Source organism: Gossypium raimondii, chromosome 11 (assembly GCF_025698545.1).
Source record: "Gossypium raimondii isolate GPD5lz chromosome 11, ASM2569854v1, whole genome shotgun sequence".
In the NCBI taxonomy this organism is placed as follows: Eukaryota; Viridiplantae; Streptophyta; class Magnoliopsida; order Malvales; family Malvaceae; genus Gossypium; species Gossypium raimondii.
In genome coordinates, this window is record NC_068575.1 from 36,393,754 (window position 1) to 36,410,048 (window position 16,295).

A 16,295-nucleotide genomic window follows, 5' to 3' on the forward strand; every position below is an offset into this window, starting at 1 on the left:
ATATTGTAGTTTCTAGCTAAGCCATTATGCATCGCTCCACAAAGATACATAACAACTTCAATCACTACAGCTCCAAATTTTTCTCTGATCAAACAGCAATTACATAATTCATTAGACACAAATCCACGTGGAAATCACATGAGCATAAAATTATCCAATTTTAACTGGGTTTTATGTACAAAACACAGTTTCTAGAGCCTTAGCTTGGACTGATGGAACCATACACATATAACCATGAAGAATCTAAATTTCAAATACCCCAAAGGTTTAGAGTTCACATGATCTCTTCAATATCAAGCCAGTCATTTGATTCCTTGGTTTCAGGGTTACGAGCACTTACCTCCTCAGACCCAAGAAGTTTATCACCAACACAGCTAACATCTTTAACCGAGTCTGTAGAGCTCCTGCCAAGTTGAACCCAATCTCTTGAGTCTTTTGTTGAAGAATCAGAACCAGATGTCACTTGCTTATAACTTATTGGCACACTATCGTCATCATCATTCTCAAGGTCACTGAATGAAACATCCTCATCATTTCCAAGTGGGATTGTGGTAGCACTTCTGCCAAATGCCTCTGAAGTTTCCTCCTCTAACCAGTCATCAGCATCATCTTCAAATTTCTCAATAGAAACTCCAGATGAACCAGATGTTGAATGTTGATGTTTAATCACTTTCATCGGCTCTTCCTCAATGACAGACTTGTCAACAACCTGCATCTCACCACTCTGAACTGGATGCTGCTCTGTTTCAATTTCAACAACTATAGCAGTATCGCCTTCTCCACTTCCAGTTGCCTTGAGTAGCACTGCCTTTGATTGACTTGAACAAGGCAATGAAAGAGACTCTTCATGTGGTAAATCAGCTGTTATTTTTGAAGTGTCTCTTTCAGAATGATCTTCTACCACCTTCACCTTCGCTCGATACTGTAACCCTGGCATTAACATCTCTCTAGCTGCAACTACCTGCTTGTAAACCATTAAACAGTTAAAATTGTAGAAAGGGAATGAGGAACAGAGTTAAGGAAGCTGAATCACAAAAGAATAATGAAGGAAATGATGAGCATAAGAGTAAAAAAATGTGTTTACACAAAGATGGTCACTGCAAGGAAATGTCAGGGCTGCTAGCAGAACAGATTGGCAAAGCAGAATATTTGATATACTAGCACTTCTTTCTCATGAGAGAGAATGAGTGAAAATGATGTTCAAGTCTAGAAAAGACATTGCTGAAAACTAGATGAGTTTCTAATTTCCTATCTCACTAAGAATTTCTTTTGCATCTTTTAACTGTAACTATATGTTTTTTTCTCATTCCCAGAACTTGGTAAATGAATTCTTGAAGAGACACCTTGACAACATACCCTACATTACATTGGAAAAACAAAAATTGGTGGTCAACCAATGAAAACAAGAAAACTGACGAACTTACTTGGGGAGTAGACAAAAGTTCTGCATCATGTTCATTGAGTTGGGGATGTAGAAGTATAAAATAGATCTTCCAAAAGCAACCCTCACTCATATATCCCGGGCAAATTTCAATCCTAAGTGCTGCCAATCTTGGTGCAAGACGCTCAATGGCTAAGGCATGTTCTTGTTGTGCATCAGACATGTCAAAATCTGAAATTTAGAAAAGAAAAAACATACAAGGATACTTGTAATCAGCCAGATTCATACCTAAAACACTGATAAGCATAATTAAGGACAGACCAGCCCTTATGGAAGTTGGCAACCCTTAGTTAATATAGAGGCAATGAAATGGTGCTGAGATATGCCATTAAATGCAACTTCATACAAGACATCAAAATATTCAGCCAACTTCTCAAGGGTGAAGAGCCAGAAGTTTCCGTACTAGCGCATGCGCACATATATATTGGCCATGCAAGGCAGCTAAATAGAAGAAAAGACGTTAATTTAACCAAGAATCAGCTAAAAAGAAGGCATGAGTATCACCAAGAAGCAGAGGACGGTATAACACAATATGACCAGAACAAGTACTACCTTACACTCCAAAGTTTCCTAATTCAGAATTAGAAATTAATTGCATAGAGCAAAGAAGAAATTCACAAATCATTAATAAAAGATTATATAGAAAGGTCTCACGTAAGACTGATGAGCAGTTCTGGTAATTGCTTTAACACCAATCAGCCATCCAACTACACAGAGCACCCTAAAGCAGGCAGGCTTATACACACGACAATATAAGCAGCCAAACCTTCCTATACGGGGGTTTTCAGCTAAATCTAATAGAGATTACAAACTTAACCTGATTGAGCAACTACAAAGCATAAAGCAATTGGACGATCCTTCAATGGAAACCAGAAAGGGCAAGAAGAATTACAACATTTTATACTAGATAATCAATATGCACAGGAATAATCAATAATCAAAATCAATCAAATAAAATCCCAATTCGCAGGAAGAAATCTCCAAATAAAAAGAGAAACAGAGGGAATTTACCAATGAATGAACAAAATGTGGGCTTTCTTTTTTATTAAAACATATCAATCCGCGAAATTAGAAAGTAAATTACCATCAAAATCATCATTATCAGGTACGGGAAAATCGAGCCAAGTTCTTGGATGCATCGCGATATCCCTAGCGAAGGCAACAACATCTTCCGTCACACCGACAACGTTTCCGCTCTCGTATTTTTCAAGATTCTCTTCGTCAGATCCCAACTGAAGAAAATTCGAAGCCATCTTAGTGAACTCCGAGACGGCAATATTTTTAGACAGTTTCGAGATTTCGGTCTTGAACTTCCCGCCAATCTCCGATAAATCGCTACGTATTCCCGATATCAATGCCTCATCGGACGCCTCATCCCAACCATCGGACGGTGGTCGGAGGGATTGTTCATCCTCAGTGTGATCGAGTTGTTGGTTCGATGACCCCAGAGGAGGCGGGGCAAGGAAAGAGGCAACGCCCCAGAATTGGCGGGTTAGGGTTTTGGTAAGCTCGGAGATGTCTTCTTTAACGCCACGAGGAGTGTTGGGATCCGACGAAGGATAGGACTGGGAGGGAGGGGATTGATCAGGGTCAAGGTCGGGTTCGGCTTTGGGATTCGGTGCAGCATCTGTACGGTCATCATCGTCTTCGTCGAGTTTCAGCGAGTTGACAATGGATCTAGATAACCACGACATTATTATTGAAGTACAGTTTGGAGGGACGAAAAGAGGAGGAAATAGAAATGGGTTAATTGCACTAAAAATCATCCTACGAATCCTAAAATATGATTATTTAATATTTACGAATTAAATATAATATTATAGTTAATTTTTATCTGAAAAGTTTTGCTAATAGAATAATTAATTATAGTACAAGTAGTGTGTATAAAAAGCCGGTGATTTAAAAAAAGAAGGGCCGAGACCTCGTTTCTATAAACCGAGTCAATAAATATTATTATTAGATATTTACGAAATTATTATATAAATAAATTGAGATAAAAAATTAAATTGCTAATGATATAAGATTAAATTGTAAAAACCATATAAGATAATTGCGAATGATTTTTATTAGTTAAATGAGCCTAAAAGTAACTGTAATAGGATAGGACCATTCTTCATTTGGTTGGACGGTTAAAAGTAACTGTAAAGATGATCACTCTTTTGTTTAATATTCTAAGGTTCGGCCAAGCTTCCATCCATGCATGTGAGTATTCTTGGGCTCTATTTTTCATAAATTTTATATTTTTGAAATCGTTGTAGTTTAATCTAATTAGCTTGGGTGTTAAATTGTAAGACTCTTAAAGGTTTTAAGAGTTTTCATTGATGAATTTTAAGCTTTTTGAATGTTAAATGGTAGATTTTGAAGTTTAAAATGAAATAGGAAGTGAATTTGGTTAGTTTTGAGTTTAGAGACTAAAATGAAAATAGTGTAGATTTGATATATAATTTTTTGTAAATATTGTTTCTATAGGATTAAAGAATGATGAAATTGAAAACGGAGCTTATTTGTAAAAGATATAATAGTTTGGTTTTAGAGACTAAATTGAATAAAATGTTAAAGTTCATAAAATTGTATAAAATGAAATTAAAAGTTCATATGCATGTATTTGAGTATTTTAAAGTATAAGAATTGATATTTTGAACTTAATTATTGTATAGATCAAGAACTAGTAGATAATCGAAGAAAATGGAAAATTACAGATTAATCCCCGACACTCCTACTTTTATTGTTTGCCTGGTAAGTTCATATGGTATGATTGTAATTAAATTGTTATTTAAATTGTTAGATAATTTAATTATGAATTTGTAGATGATAGATAATAATTTGGACTAATTGTGATTTGATACAAATGGTGAGATGTAGATTAAATCGTATAGAATCGAGAAAATTGATTGATAAATTGAATATGATAATAAATGTGGACTAATTGTGTTATAAATACTTGTATATACTTAATGAATCTTGAATGAAATGACATTGATATAAATTTTGAGTTTGGACTCAATTGAAAGGCAATTAGATGTGTATGTGATAATTAAACCATGTGTAGAGTATTGCACAACATTGAGATGATTATGATACATGTTTTAGTTATTGAAAGTGTTGCGATAACATGAATGCCTGAATCTTGAAGAAGTGCTCCTGATAGTACTACGATGCTTTTGTTAGCACTACGATGCTTCTAATAGCATATTCATGCTCCTGTTTGCATTACGATGCCCTGACTGCACATTTGTGCCCGGTTATGTACTCTAGTGCCATGTTTCCACTTCGGTGCTCCTATATGCACTTTTGTGCCTTGTTTATCACTTCGGTGTATATTGATACTATAACATGTGTATTCGAACTCTTTTATTATTGTTCATCGGGCTAATCATTCTTTGATGAAAGAGTATTGATTGACTTGGTATAGTGATTGAAATGAATGAGATCATACAGTTATTTGTATCCATCTGTTCTGATTGAGCAAATGTTGCATTTCGCTTGATAGCTCTGATGAAATGATATTGAATTGAATGACACGAACGAATTGATGATTATATGAATATATATGAAATACTCATCTTACAATTGTGGTGTGTTGTGACAGAAAACTTAGTTAAATTTGTTATTTGGATAGATTTACTTATGAAATGAGGTAAATTAATGTTTTAAGACCTATGTTTTTACTAAGCATATTTAATTCTTAACTGGTTATGTTTTTCCTGTCTTGTAGTTGTCTTTTGCGGAACGTGAAGATCAGATCAACTTGAAGCTCACACTATCCAACTTCTGTCTCGGTAGACCTTTAATCGCCCAAGATTCGGTTTTCTGGCATTATATAGGCTTAATATGTATAAGTGGCACCTTATTTGATAATGCTTATGATATGTGTATAACACTTATTCATGATCATAAGATGGTAAGTTTATAAGTCTTGCTAAGTGGTTGTGTTATATTGAATGGTGCTAATATGGTTCTAGCTTGTGGATAACACTTGAATGATGTTTGCTAGGTGATCAATGTGAAGAAATGTATAGATGTGAATGTCAGTTGATAACTAAATGAGGTACAATGGTAAGCTAATGAAAATGGTATAAAATGCTCAAATAGGTGATGATAATACATGTTAAATGGTATGTTTGAAATGCATGAATGGTAAAGAATGGTACAAACCTATTTGAATAATTTATCATGCTTGTATAATCTTGTTATGAAAAGGTGCCATTAAGGCATATTGGTTAGAAGACTAGGAAATATTTATATATGATATGTTTTGAGATGAATTGAAAATAATATCATGGATGAATAAGACTTATTGTTTAAATGTTGATTACTTAGGTCATTAAGCTTGTAAAAAAGAAAAACATATGTCTTATGAATGAATGGCCTTAAGAATGGTTAGTTGCATGTTTGATATGATGGTTGATTAGTTTTTGTATAGATTGTGTTGCCATTTATTTAGTATATGAATCATAGGCTTGCTAGATATATGATGAACACTGAAAATGGCACATATTTGTCCCACATGGCTTAGCACATGGGCGTGTGCCTCACACGGGTTGGCCACACACCCATGTGGATACTGCAGGTTTAGTAATAAATTAATTACATGTTCACAATTAGTTACATGGCCTAAACACACAACTATCTGACATATGCACACACGTCACAACCTTTCACACGGCCATGTGACCCCTGTTGTACACTTTTGCCCATTCTTTTTTGAAATGTTTCAAATTAGTCCTTGATTATTTCAAGGCTGATTTTAGAGTTTACATCAACTTGATTGGGACCCAAATTAGTTTGTTAATCATGTTTTGCATAAATTATGAAATGACAAATTAATTTTGAAGTCAGAATTGTATGTGATGATCTCTGTTTTATGGTGCCCCAAACCCAGCCGAAAGGACTGACCCGAATCCAGAACATCACATTAGCCACTTATGTGATTCTTCTTACTGGTCATCCAAACACAACCATCACACCATGCTTAATCAAGTATTTCTAGTCATGCAAGCCTAAATCATGCTTCGATTAACACAAATTAACAATTTAACAACATGGATAAAATCGTCATTTTGCATGTCATTGGTGAAAAACACGTAAATCATAAAATTAATCCAACAAGCATCTTGGGAATTTTATTTTAAACCATTTGTGAAAATTTTAGCTTATAACGACATTTAAAACTCAATTTCAAAACCAAATTTTAAAGACTAAAACGTAAATTTTACAAAATATCTAGATAAATCATTTTAAAAAATTGAAGTTAACATATTGAAATTCAAGGTTTAAATCCATGTCATGTAAATTTTCAAAGCATTTCGTGGTGTTTAAGGCCTCCAATTTTATTGTGTAAAAATTAGGACTAATTTGCAACAATTTCAAAATATTCCCAAAACACTCTAAAAACCTTGTCACGACCACGTGCTTTTCACGTCGTGACATCGAGCCCTTTTCGTGACATCCTATAGGGCTTTTCGTGACATCGACTGGAAGAATTGTAGAAAAATTTCAGCACTTACATATAACACTTTGATACTTAAATGTACATACCAATTTGAGGTTTCATGCCATTTTTCCTATTCTAACATATCATATAGCATACTTATATCATATTAATCATGCTCAAACACGTAAGGTCATACATTAACATGCTTTGGCATCCAAATCAATCACCTAAGCTAGCATGTTTTTCTAAAGTCTCAAACCAATTTACTCAACATAAGAAATTTGCATATAAGGCAATTTAAAGTGCGATAAAGGTACATACCTTGCCATTTGGTCATTTTTCATCTGTCCAAGCCCTCAACATATCATTTAAGCCATGTTAACCACAAATCAACAAATCACATGCATGTTATTTAACAATTTAACTAAGCATTCATCTAACATACTTCATGCAATCATCCAAGCAATTAAAACATCCATAAAACAATTATAAAAGTCCTTAAATAGTCCATGGAAAGTCCATTTACAAACCAAACCAAACCAAATCTAAAGTCTAATTCTTCAATATAAACCCACATTGTTATCCCTTATTAACCAAGATCATTTCATATGTTTAACCAAGATGCCTTTACCTTTGGATCTCAAGCTTGCCCACTTCACCACTCCACACAAGCTATTTCTTTGCAAAAATAGACACAAAAGAGTGTGAGCTTAACCAAGTTTCGTGAGTACTCCAAATGCTACAATAAATCACAAACTCAAGAGTTAAAGTAAGCATGCTAAATATACTTATCACATAACATCATCAAACATCATATCATATTGATACATTGGCAACTTGTGAAGATGAAAATGCATAACAATAGATCTCATTGGATACTCGAATATTTATCACACCATGACTCCAAAGAGTCTACATGTCCTAAGTAAGTGTAGCATAAAGCTAACACTCTCCAACAAACCAATATGTTTCATGAATGGAGCAATGCTTTTCCTTATCCTTCCACATGTCCCAATAACAAAATATATAAATGAGTACTCAAATCCTATGGCATTCCAATTATATCCAATGTTTTCAAAGGTTCGTAAGGCTAATATATCCATTTCACACATTTATTTTCTGGTTTATACACACTACACATATCATGCTTTACCCTAGCCAAACACTTACACATGTTCACATATTGCATTACAAGTGCTAACACTTAGTTCATTGAGCCAAATTTATTTTTATACCATAGATGTGTGTGTAATACCAGCTATCCACAAGGCATATTCATTCATATATCCAACACAAATATGCACATCACACGCTTTAGCATATTATAACATAAGTGAGCTTGTTCATAGAATAGCAAAGGTTAAGTAAGAACACTTACTTCAATGACTTATATTAGATGATTTAGTCACCTAAGCCCCCTTTAACTCACTGTTTTGTGCATTAACTATAGCACACAAGATCACTTACCTTAGCAACTAGCTTCCATAATAAGCTAAAGTGAGCTTTTGTTTGCCTTTGTCCTTGTTTGTTGAGGCTCCCAAATGAGTTGGCACTTTACATACATATCAAACACAATATAAAGGCATTACAAACAATAGAAACAAGATTAAATAACTTTAAAATCACAGATCAAAGCCTCTAGATCTCTATATCAAAAACTTAGCTAGTTTTACCAAAAATACGATTTCACCACTCAAATCTTGTTTCTAAACCTTAATTTCGATCCTAATCTTCCTAAATTTCAACTAATTTCATATTTAAACCTTAAATTTAGTCAAATTTCATGGATCTCATTTTTTTGGAAAAATTAAGTCAGATGAGCTTTAAAGTGAAGAGATCATTCAAATATTTCAAAATTACTTAAATATTTGTTAAATTAGGATTGAAAACCTTCTAATAGGATCAAAATAAAAATAAATTGAAAAGAGCTTTTAAACAGTACTTTAACTCAATAAAACAAGATGTATCATTTTCAAGCTCAAAATCAACTTAAAATCAAAAGATATATTGAAATCGTGAATTAATTGATTAAAACTTAATTTAAAAAGCTAACACACCTAATTTAATCATGAAAAGTCAGAATGTTACCTCAATTTTGCAAAATCGACAAGCTACGAAGCTAATTCGAGTTTGAACATGTGAAGAACTTTTAGAGCAATTGAGGATGAAATCATAAGTATTCTTTGAAATTGAAAGGAGATTTTGTGTTTGGAAAGCTTAGAAATAAAAAAGGATGAACTAATTTCGAGTGACAAAAAAGAATTGGTGTATGGAAATTTTTTTTGAAGAGATGAAGAAGGGGAGGGAAGAAACGTGGGTGGTTTTAAATAGCCAACCAGATTTTAAAAATTGGGCATTTGCCCTTTTGACCACCTACAATTTTCTTTCTTTTCCAAATTAGTCCTTGATTTTCAATTAAAGCTAATTTCAAAATTATTTTCAAATCAAGTCTAGTTTTTAGAATCCGTTTTAACCAAATTAATTCTCGAACATTTAGTTTTAATTTTTTAACCTAAAATTTTTAATTCTAATTATTTTAATATTTTATTTAACTATCCCTAGTTATTTAATTATTTAACCTAATTATGGTTTCCGATATACTAATTCCTGATTTACTAACCCAATTTTTGGAATGTGATATGTTTCCTGTGGTAGCATCTCGTAACTCGGGTTCAGTGATTGGACCAGTTATAGGGTGTTACAAATATTGTACGAATTAAGCTTTTTATTTTATGTTAGTTTAAGCATTAAATGCTAGTTTAAAACACGTGAAAAATTACACATATATATCTATCTATTGCATAAATCTCTTCGATTTGATGTGTTTTAAAAAATAATCATTTTAATTATTTTTTAGTATTACTTTTTAAACATGATAGATTTATGTAATAAACTAAAACAACAAAATTTAGATTTCATTCCGTTGCAATTTTCTATCAAGATCAATTGTATCGATTGGTTTTGTCCATAACAGTTGGAATATGATGTACCAATCGAAATATGGTGTCTTGATTGATACAAAATTGAAATATAAAATATAAAATATAAAATTAATTTTTATTATTTATTTTGAATTTGTTGAATGATTATTTATTACATGCATAGTATGAGATAGTCTTTCTGATTAAGCTATGGAATAATTTTTTGCATATTTATTTTGAGTTTATTTAATGGCTAATTGTATTTTTGAATTTTATTGGAGAGTATTTTAAATTAAAGACTTATTTAATATCATATTTGATATATATAAAACATTTTTAAAAATAATAATAAATATCGAAACAAACTATACTAATATATACCGGTATGAGTAGAAAAAGAGTATCTCCACCGGTACAGTTCTACCTACTTTAATCAGAACATTGTAAAGCTTAGGGACCAATATAGAATTTTGTTGATAGTTTGGGAACAAATAGAAATACTAGTGGCAAACTCTTTCTGAAAATAGAAAACCCAGAAGAAAATATTATTATTTAAAGTTTAGGCCCGAGGCCTGCCCCTATAGTTTCCCTTCTCTTTCTTTCAATTTTCTCGGCAAGCAAACAAAAACTCCACCTGCTTAAGCTCATGTAAGTTAGAGTCTTAGAGAGGCTCAAAAAATAAAGCTACTTACTTCAACAGTTGTTAATCAATCCTTCCCAATAAAAAAAATGCTCCTTCGAAATCGTCTCTTGTCTCTCAATCTCACGTCGTTTCTGTCTCCTCCTTCTCCACTTCCCAAATCAGCATCTTTCCTTTTCTCTTTCAACAAAACCATCGCTCACTCAACCCATAAGCGCCCCGAATCGAAACCCGACGTGTCAGCTTCAAGGGCCGCCAAGCAACCGATGTCCGAACGGGCGCGGTTTGCGAAGACGGTGTTGTTCGTGCCACCCGGGGTCGACCCGGAAGACGTGACGGATGAAATGATATTGCCGGGTTCCAACATCGTAGTCGGACCTTATGCGGGTCATTCTCAGATTAAGGAAGTGGAGTTTGTGAAGAGTAGCGGTCGGGCTAAGGATTGTCCCAAAGATGACCGACCCGAGTTTGCAATCTTGGGTCGGTCTAATGTGGGCAAATCTTCACTTATTAATGCTTTGGTTCGGAAAAAAGAAGTTGCTCTTACTTCTAAGAAACCAGGTCGGTATTTTTTTCAATTTTTTTCTCCTTAAAGTTTAAAATTCTTCTTTCTTTTACACCACCATTTCTGAGTTTATTTTTTATTTTTGTTATTATCATTGTTGTGGGATTGTTGAATATGCAGGGAAGACACAGCTTATTAATCATTTCTTGGTGAATAAAAGTTGGTATATAGTGGATTTGCCTGGTTATGGGTACGTTTGATTTCTTCTTTTAATTATCTGCTTCAACATTTGTCTCCTTCAATTCATGTTTGAGGATTTAAAATAGTTGGTAAGACAGAAAAAGGATTGAATTTCCAATGTATCATGCTAAAATTTTCAGAGTTGATTCTGGTGGATGAACATTTTTATTATTATTAACAAGCAATCACGTAACTATTTGATTGTAGTTCTTTTATATTAGTTTCCTTTATACAACCTTTAAATTGGAGGATAAAAAACACTTAAGCACGCTCAATGCCAAATGAGCTAAGCTCAATCGGCAGTTCTATAGTACAAGTTAGATTACATTAATGTAAGCATGTATTAAATGGGGGGGGGGGGATGTTCTTATGCCTAGTTATTTACGTTTGCATGCTCTTTTATTATGGCTGCTTGTTGTTGGGTAACATTTTCATCTGCAAAAGAAAGAGGCATGGACTTGTATAGGCAAAAGGCAAATTAGCTGTACTGAATATATTTACAGTTTGGCTGTCTATCCGGGAATGAGGATTTTATTTCTAATTTTCACATACATTAAATCAATAATCAGATTATGGTATGATTTATAAGTATTATTTGAGTAAGTCAGTATTAGGTTACCATATAATTTTAATATTCTGGTAATCATCTTCCAGCCAGCCGACAACCAGAACAATGAATTTGAACCCAGTAGCAAGATAACACTGCAAGTTATCAGCATGTTTTCTGTTCAAGTCCTTTCACTCTTCAGTATCACTTTAATAAATGCAGTTATGGTAGTATTGTAGTTTGGTACACACAATTTAGTTGAGGATTGCAGATAGTTGGCTTATGCAGTCCCCTGCACTTTAGGCATAAGTTTTTGAAGTTTTTAGTTGGGGCTTTGAGTTTACCCTATGAACTGGTGTCGTTACTCTTTCGAACATTCTGCATATCAAATACGCCAATCTAATGAATTGTTCCCTCCTCCTCTGTTTAGTCTTCATTTTGCAATGTTGATGAGAACTAAATCTATCAGTTAATAGATGTAATAGTGAAATTGCTTTCTTGTTGGTTAGCCAACCCTGCACTTGGAAGTTCCTTCATGTCACTAAAGTTTTTGCTTAATCTGTACCACATCTTCACGCAGATAGGGTAAGAATACTTGAAAAGTCAATGCCTAATCTGGTTGATGGACGCCTCTGTTTACATGCTGGAATATATTAGTATATCAGACTCCTTGACATAGAATATAATCCTTGAAAGGTTCATATATTTGCAGATTTGCTAGAGCCTCCGATGCTGCTCGAACAGATTGGTCTTCATTCACTAAAGGCTATTTTCTAAACAGAGACACTCTGGTTGCTGTGCTACTTCTTATTGATGCAAGTGTCCCACCTCAAAGGATTGATCTGGACTGCGCTAACTGGCTCGGACGCAACAATGTTAGCTTTATCCTTATGACAATCTCAGTTTCTCTTGTTTATTGTCCCCTGGCTTTTAGATTTAGCTATTTCTGACTCATTACTTCATTTTCCTTTTCCTAATTTCAGATACCAATGACTTTTGTGTTCACAAAGTGTGACAAATTGAAGGCAAGCAAAGGAAAAAGGCCTGATGAGAACATCAGGGACTTCCAAGAACTGATTAGAGAAAACTATAAGCAACATCCGGCATGGATCATGACCAGCAGTGTCACTGGTCTTGGCAGAGATGAGCTTCTCCTACATTTGTCACAATTAAGGAACTATTGGGATCAATAGTAGTAGTGGATTTGTTAGTAAATTAAATGTGCAAGTGTATACAAAGCATAGACAAGTGATGCAAGTAACTGCATACAGATTTTTGTTTGGAATCATTTGGATTTTCAGAAGGCGTCCTGTTCAAATAGGCTTTGTAATTTGACTCTGTGCCATAATCAAAGTTCTGTTTTACCTTTCACTCTTTCTTCCTCCAAAACATCTATTTTATACTTATATTTAGGTTTGCAAATTTTTGTGAATGTTATGTAATTGTATTTGTTTAATTAAATATTTTCCTACTGATCCAAACCACTCTTCATTATCTATTATATTTGTTTAACTTGATATTTCATATTTCAAGGATAAAAATGAAGATTTATAAGATATTAACTACTTACAATGCTATATGTAATGGTGATGAACAAATCTTTTCAATATTTGTTTTAAAATCTATAATATATATCTTTAAACTATATATAAAAGGTCTTTTCACCTTCCTGCTATTGATACGTGGCACCTCATACTTGCCTTCTTTTTCATGTTAAATTCTAATTTTGGTTTCCTATTATAACTAAATTTGTGATTTAGTTTTAATATTTTATGATGTTATTAAGTAGTAATTTTATTAAAATATTAATTGGTTATATATAATTTGAATGTTTTAAAAGTTTTAGAGACTCAACCGTAGCTTCCCATTTCTTTTGAGTTTGTCTTTTTTTACATATAAGATGATGGTCAAATTTCAATTTTGGCTCTTATGCTATGCTAAAACTTGAAATTTGATATATATGATTTAATTTTTTTATATAATTTTGTTCCTTTCTTTGTAATGTCATTAGCTAGCCTAAATAGTTAACAAATCAAAATGTTGACATCAATTTTATTAAGAATACTACAATAAAAAACTTATTTTATAATGACGAGTTTGAATGATTTTTTTAAGAAAAAATCCTAATCACTATTTTCAACATTATTTTTATTGTTACATGACTATCAAGTAAATTTTTTAAAATTTTAAAATGTCATTCAAGTAAATTGAATAGAAGAATTTAATCAATAATAACAACTAGACTTAAAACTTTAAATTCAAAAAGTAGAGGACTAAATTCTTGAAAATAAAAGTAAAGACTAAAGTTCAAATGTACAAAGTGTATAGAAACTTAGAGCATTTTTAACTTTCAAATTTTTACTCCATAATTTGACTAAAACAAATAATCAACCGAACGGAAAGTATTTGAACCAAATACATATTTTAATGAAGATAAGCACCATAGAAGTGTTTGGCACAACATTTGGCACCTAGCATTTTTATTTATTTATGAGTAAACTATAAAAATAGTCACTTTTGTTTGCCTCATATTACATTTTAGTCACTTATGTTTGAAATATTACGTTTTAGTCACTTACGTTATTGTTTTGTTACGAAGTGGTCACTCTATCATTAAGCTCCGTTACCTCCCTAACGACAATCCTACGTAGCAGTCCAAATGGATTTTAAATGCCAACTTATATGTCCAACTAGGATGAGAATAGGTTTTTAATTAAATAAATTTAATTAATTAAAAATTTAAATTAATTACACCTTGAACTGGAAAAGAAAAACCGTTCGTCTCCTCTTTCTTTCTTTTCCATTTTAACTAAAAAAGCTATTCTCGTTCAGGTTGAGCATCCAAGTTGGCATTTAAAACTCATTTGGATTGCCACGTAGGATTGCCGTTAGGGAGGTAACGAAGCTTAACAACAAAGTGACTACTTCATAACAAAACGATAAAAGTGACAAAAATGTAACGTTTCAAACATAAGTGACTAAAATGCAATCTGAGACGAACAAAAATGACTATTTTTATAGTTTAGTCTTTATTTATTTTGTTGGGTGGGGACATTGGGGAGAGAAGAGAGGGACTCCGGCCTTGCGAGGAGAAAAAATAGAAGAGAAAAGAGAATTGTAAGAAAATTAATGTCAAAGTATGGTTTTGGTCTTTTTATTATATTTAGATTTGAGATTTTTGCTTATAATTTAATTTGACATAAATTTTTTTCTTTATTTTTATAATTTTAAATTGTGGTTTTGGTCTTTTTATTATACTCGGACTTGAGATTGTCACTATAATTTAATTTGAAATAAATTTAATCTATTTTTATAATATAATTAGTTAGTCCAAATAATTAATATGGTTAATAATTTCAATTAAAATGTTGAAGTGATTTTTCTTTCAACAAAAATAGTACGTATGTTAGTATGATTAGTTAGAAGGTGATTAAGGAATGATTTTGTTACTCCAAATTATAACACGTTTAATAATTTCAGTTAAATTGTTGAACTGAATTTTTCTTTAAACATACTCATTCCAAAAACAAAATTCTTTTTATGTTAATACGATTAGTTAGAAGGTGATTAAGTCATGATTTAGTTAGAAAGGGTGAGTTTTTTTAAAATGCACGACATTATTTTAATCGGCATAGTTAAATGTGTTAGCTATTTAGACTAATTAATGACATTATAAATAAAAGGACTAAATTATGTTAAAATTAAAGTATAGAGACTTAATCCTAAATTTAGGCATAATAAAAGACTAACAACCAAATAATTATAATTTATTTTAAATTAATTTTAAATGAAAATTAAATAAAAATTATAAAAATAAAAATAAAAGCCCGGCGTAGCGGGAGTCACAGTTAATAAAATGCGCTTACATTCAATTACTTTTTTAATGATAAATTGTTCAATATTTACAAGTAAATCAAAATTGAGTTGCGGGGATTTATGAATACTAATTATATTTAAATCATCATACAAAACTCATAAAAAAACAGAATATAATTATATAAACTACTTCTAGGGGTGAGCATTCGATCGGATCGAATCGAATCGAAAATTTTCGAGTTAATCGAGTTTTCGAATCTCATTTTATCATCTTAACTTTATTTGAAGTTTTCTCGAATCGAGTCGAGTGAGATGGAATTCGAATCGAAAATATTTGTTCGAGTTAAATTTTAAAAAATAATTTTAGGTCCTTGTAACCACTGTCACCCATCGTAGTAAAATTTGTCTACCTTAATCAAAATTTTTATTAACTTTCATCACCTCATAATTTATTTATTAATTTTTTTATATACTGGTTAGCTTCTTTGCTTGCTTAGTTGTTTCAATTATCTTCAAATTCTTGTCACTATGTATTTTGGAATTAAAAATATATTAAATGTAAAAATATGATTTTTTAATAAAATTATTTTAAAAATAAAATGTGAAATTGATACCAATATAAAATTTTAACACGAATATTTTATGGCATAATTAATAATTCAATTTTAATATAAATATTCAATATGACTAAACAATTCAATAATATAAATAATATAAAACGTGAAATTTAATTTAATAATATAAATAGTAG

The 16,295-nt window shown here is 31.9% G+C and overlaps 2 protein-coding genes across 2 annotated transcripts; one reads left to right on the forward strand and one right to left on the reverse strand.

The window, feature by feature from the left end:
- Positions 1–45: 45 nt before the first annotated feature.
- LOC105804059 (uncharacterized) lies at positions 46–3,194 on the reverse strand. The gene is made up of 3 exons (XM_012636550.2): positions 2,526–3,194; positions 1,425–1,612; positions 46–961 (listed from the first exon to the last, which is right to left on the reverse strand). Exons 1-3 carry the CDS (start codon positions 3,133–3,135, stop codon positions 275–277), a joined length of 1,485 nt encoding a protein of 494 aa, XP_012492004.2. The 5' UTR covers positions 3,136–3,194; the 3' UTR covers positions 46–274.
- A 7,149-nt stretch (positions 3,195–10,343) lies between these two features.
- Positions 10,344–13,099, forward strand: LOC105804058 (GTP-binding protein At2g22870). The gene is made up of 4 exons (XM_012636549.2): positions 10,344–10,997; positions 11,122–11,191; positions 12,441–12,603; positions 12,712–13,099. Exons 1-4 carry the CDS (start codon positions 10,526–10,528, stop codon positions 12,919–12,921), a joined length of 915 nt encoding a protein of 304 aa, XP_012492003.2. The 5' UTR covers positions 10,344–10,525; the 3' UTR covers positions 12,922–13,099.
- The last annotated feature ends 3,196 nt before the right edge of the window (positions 13,100–16,295 follow it).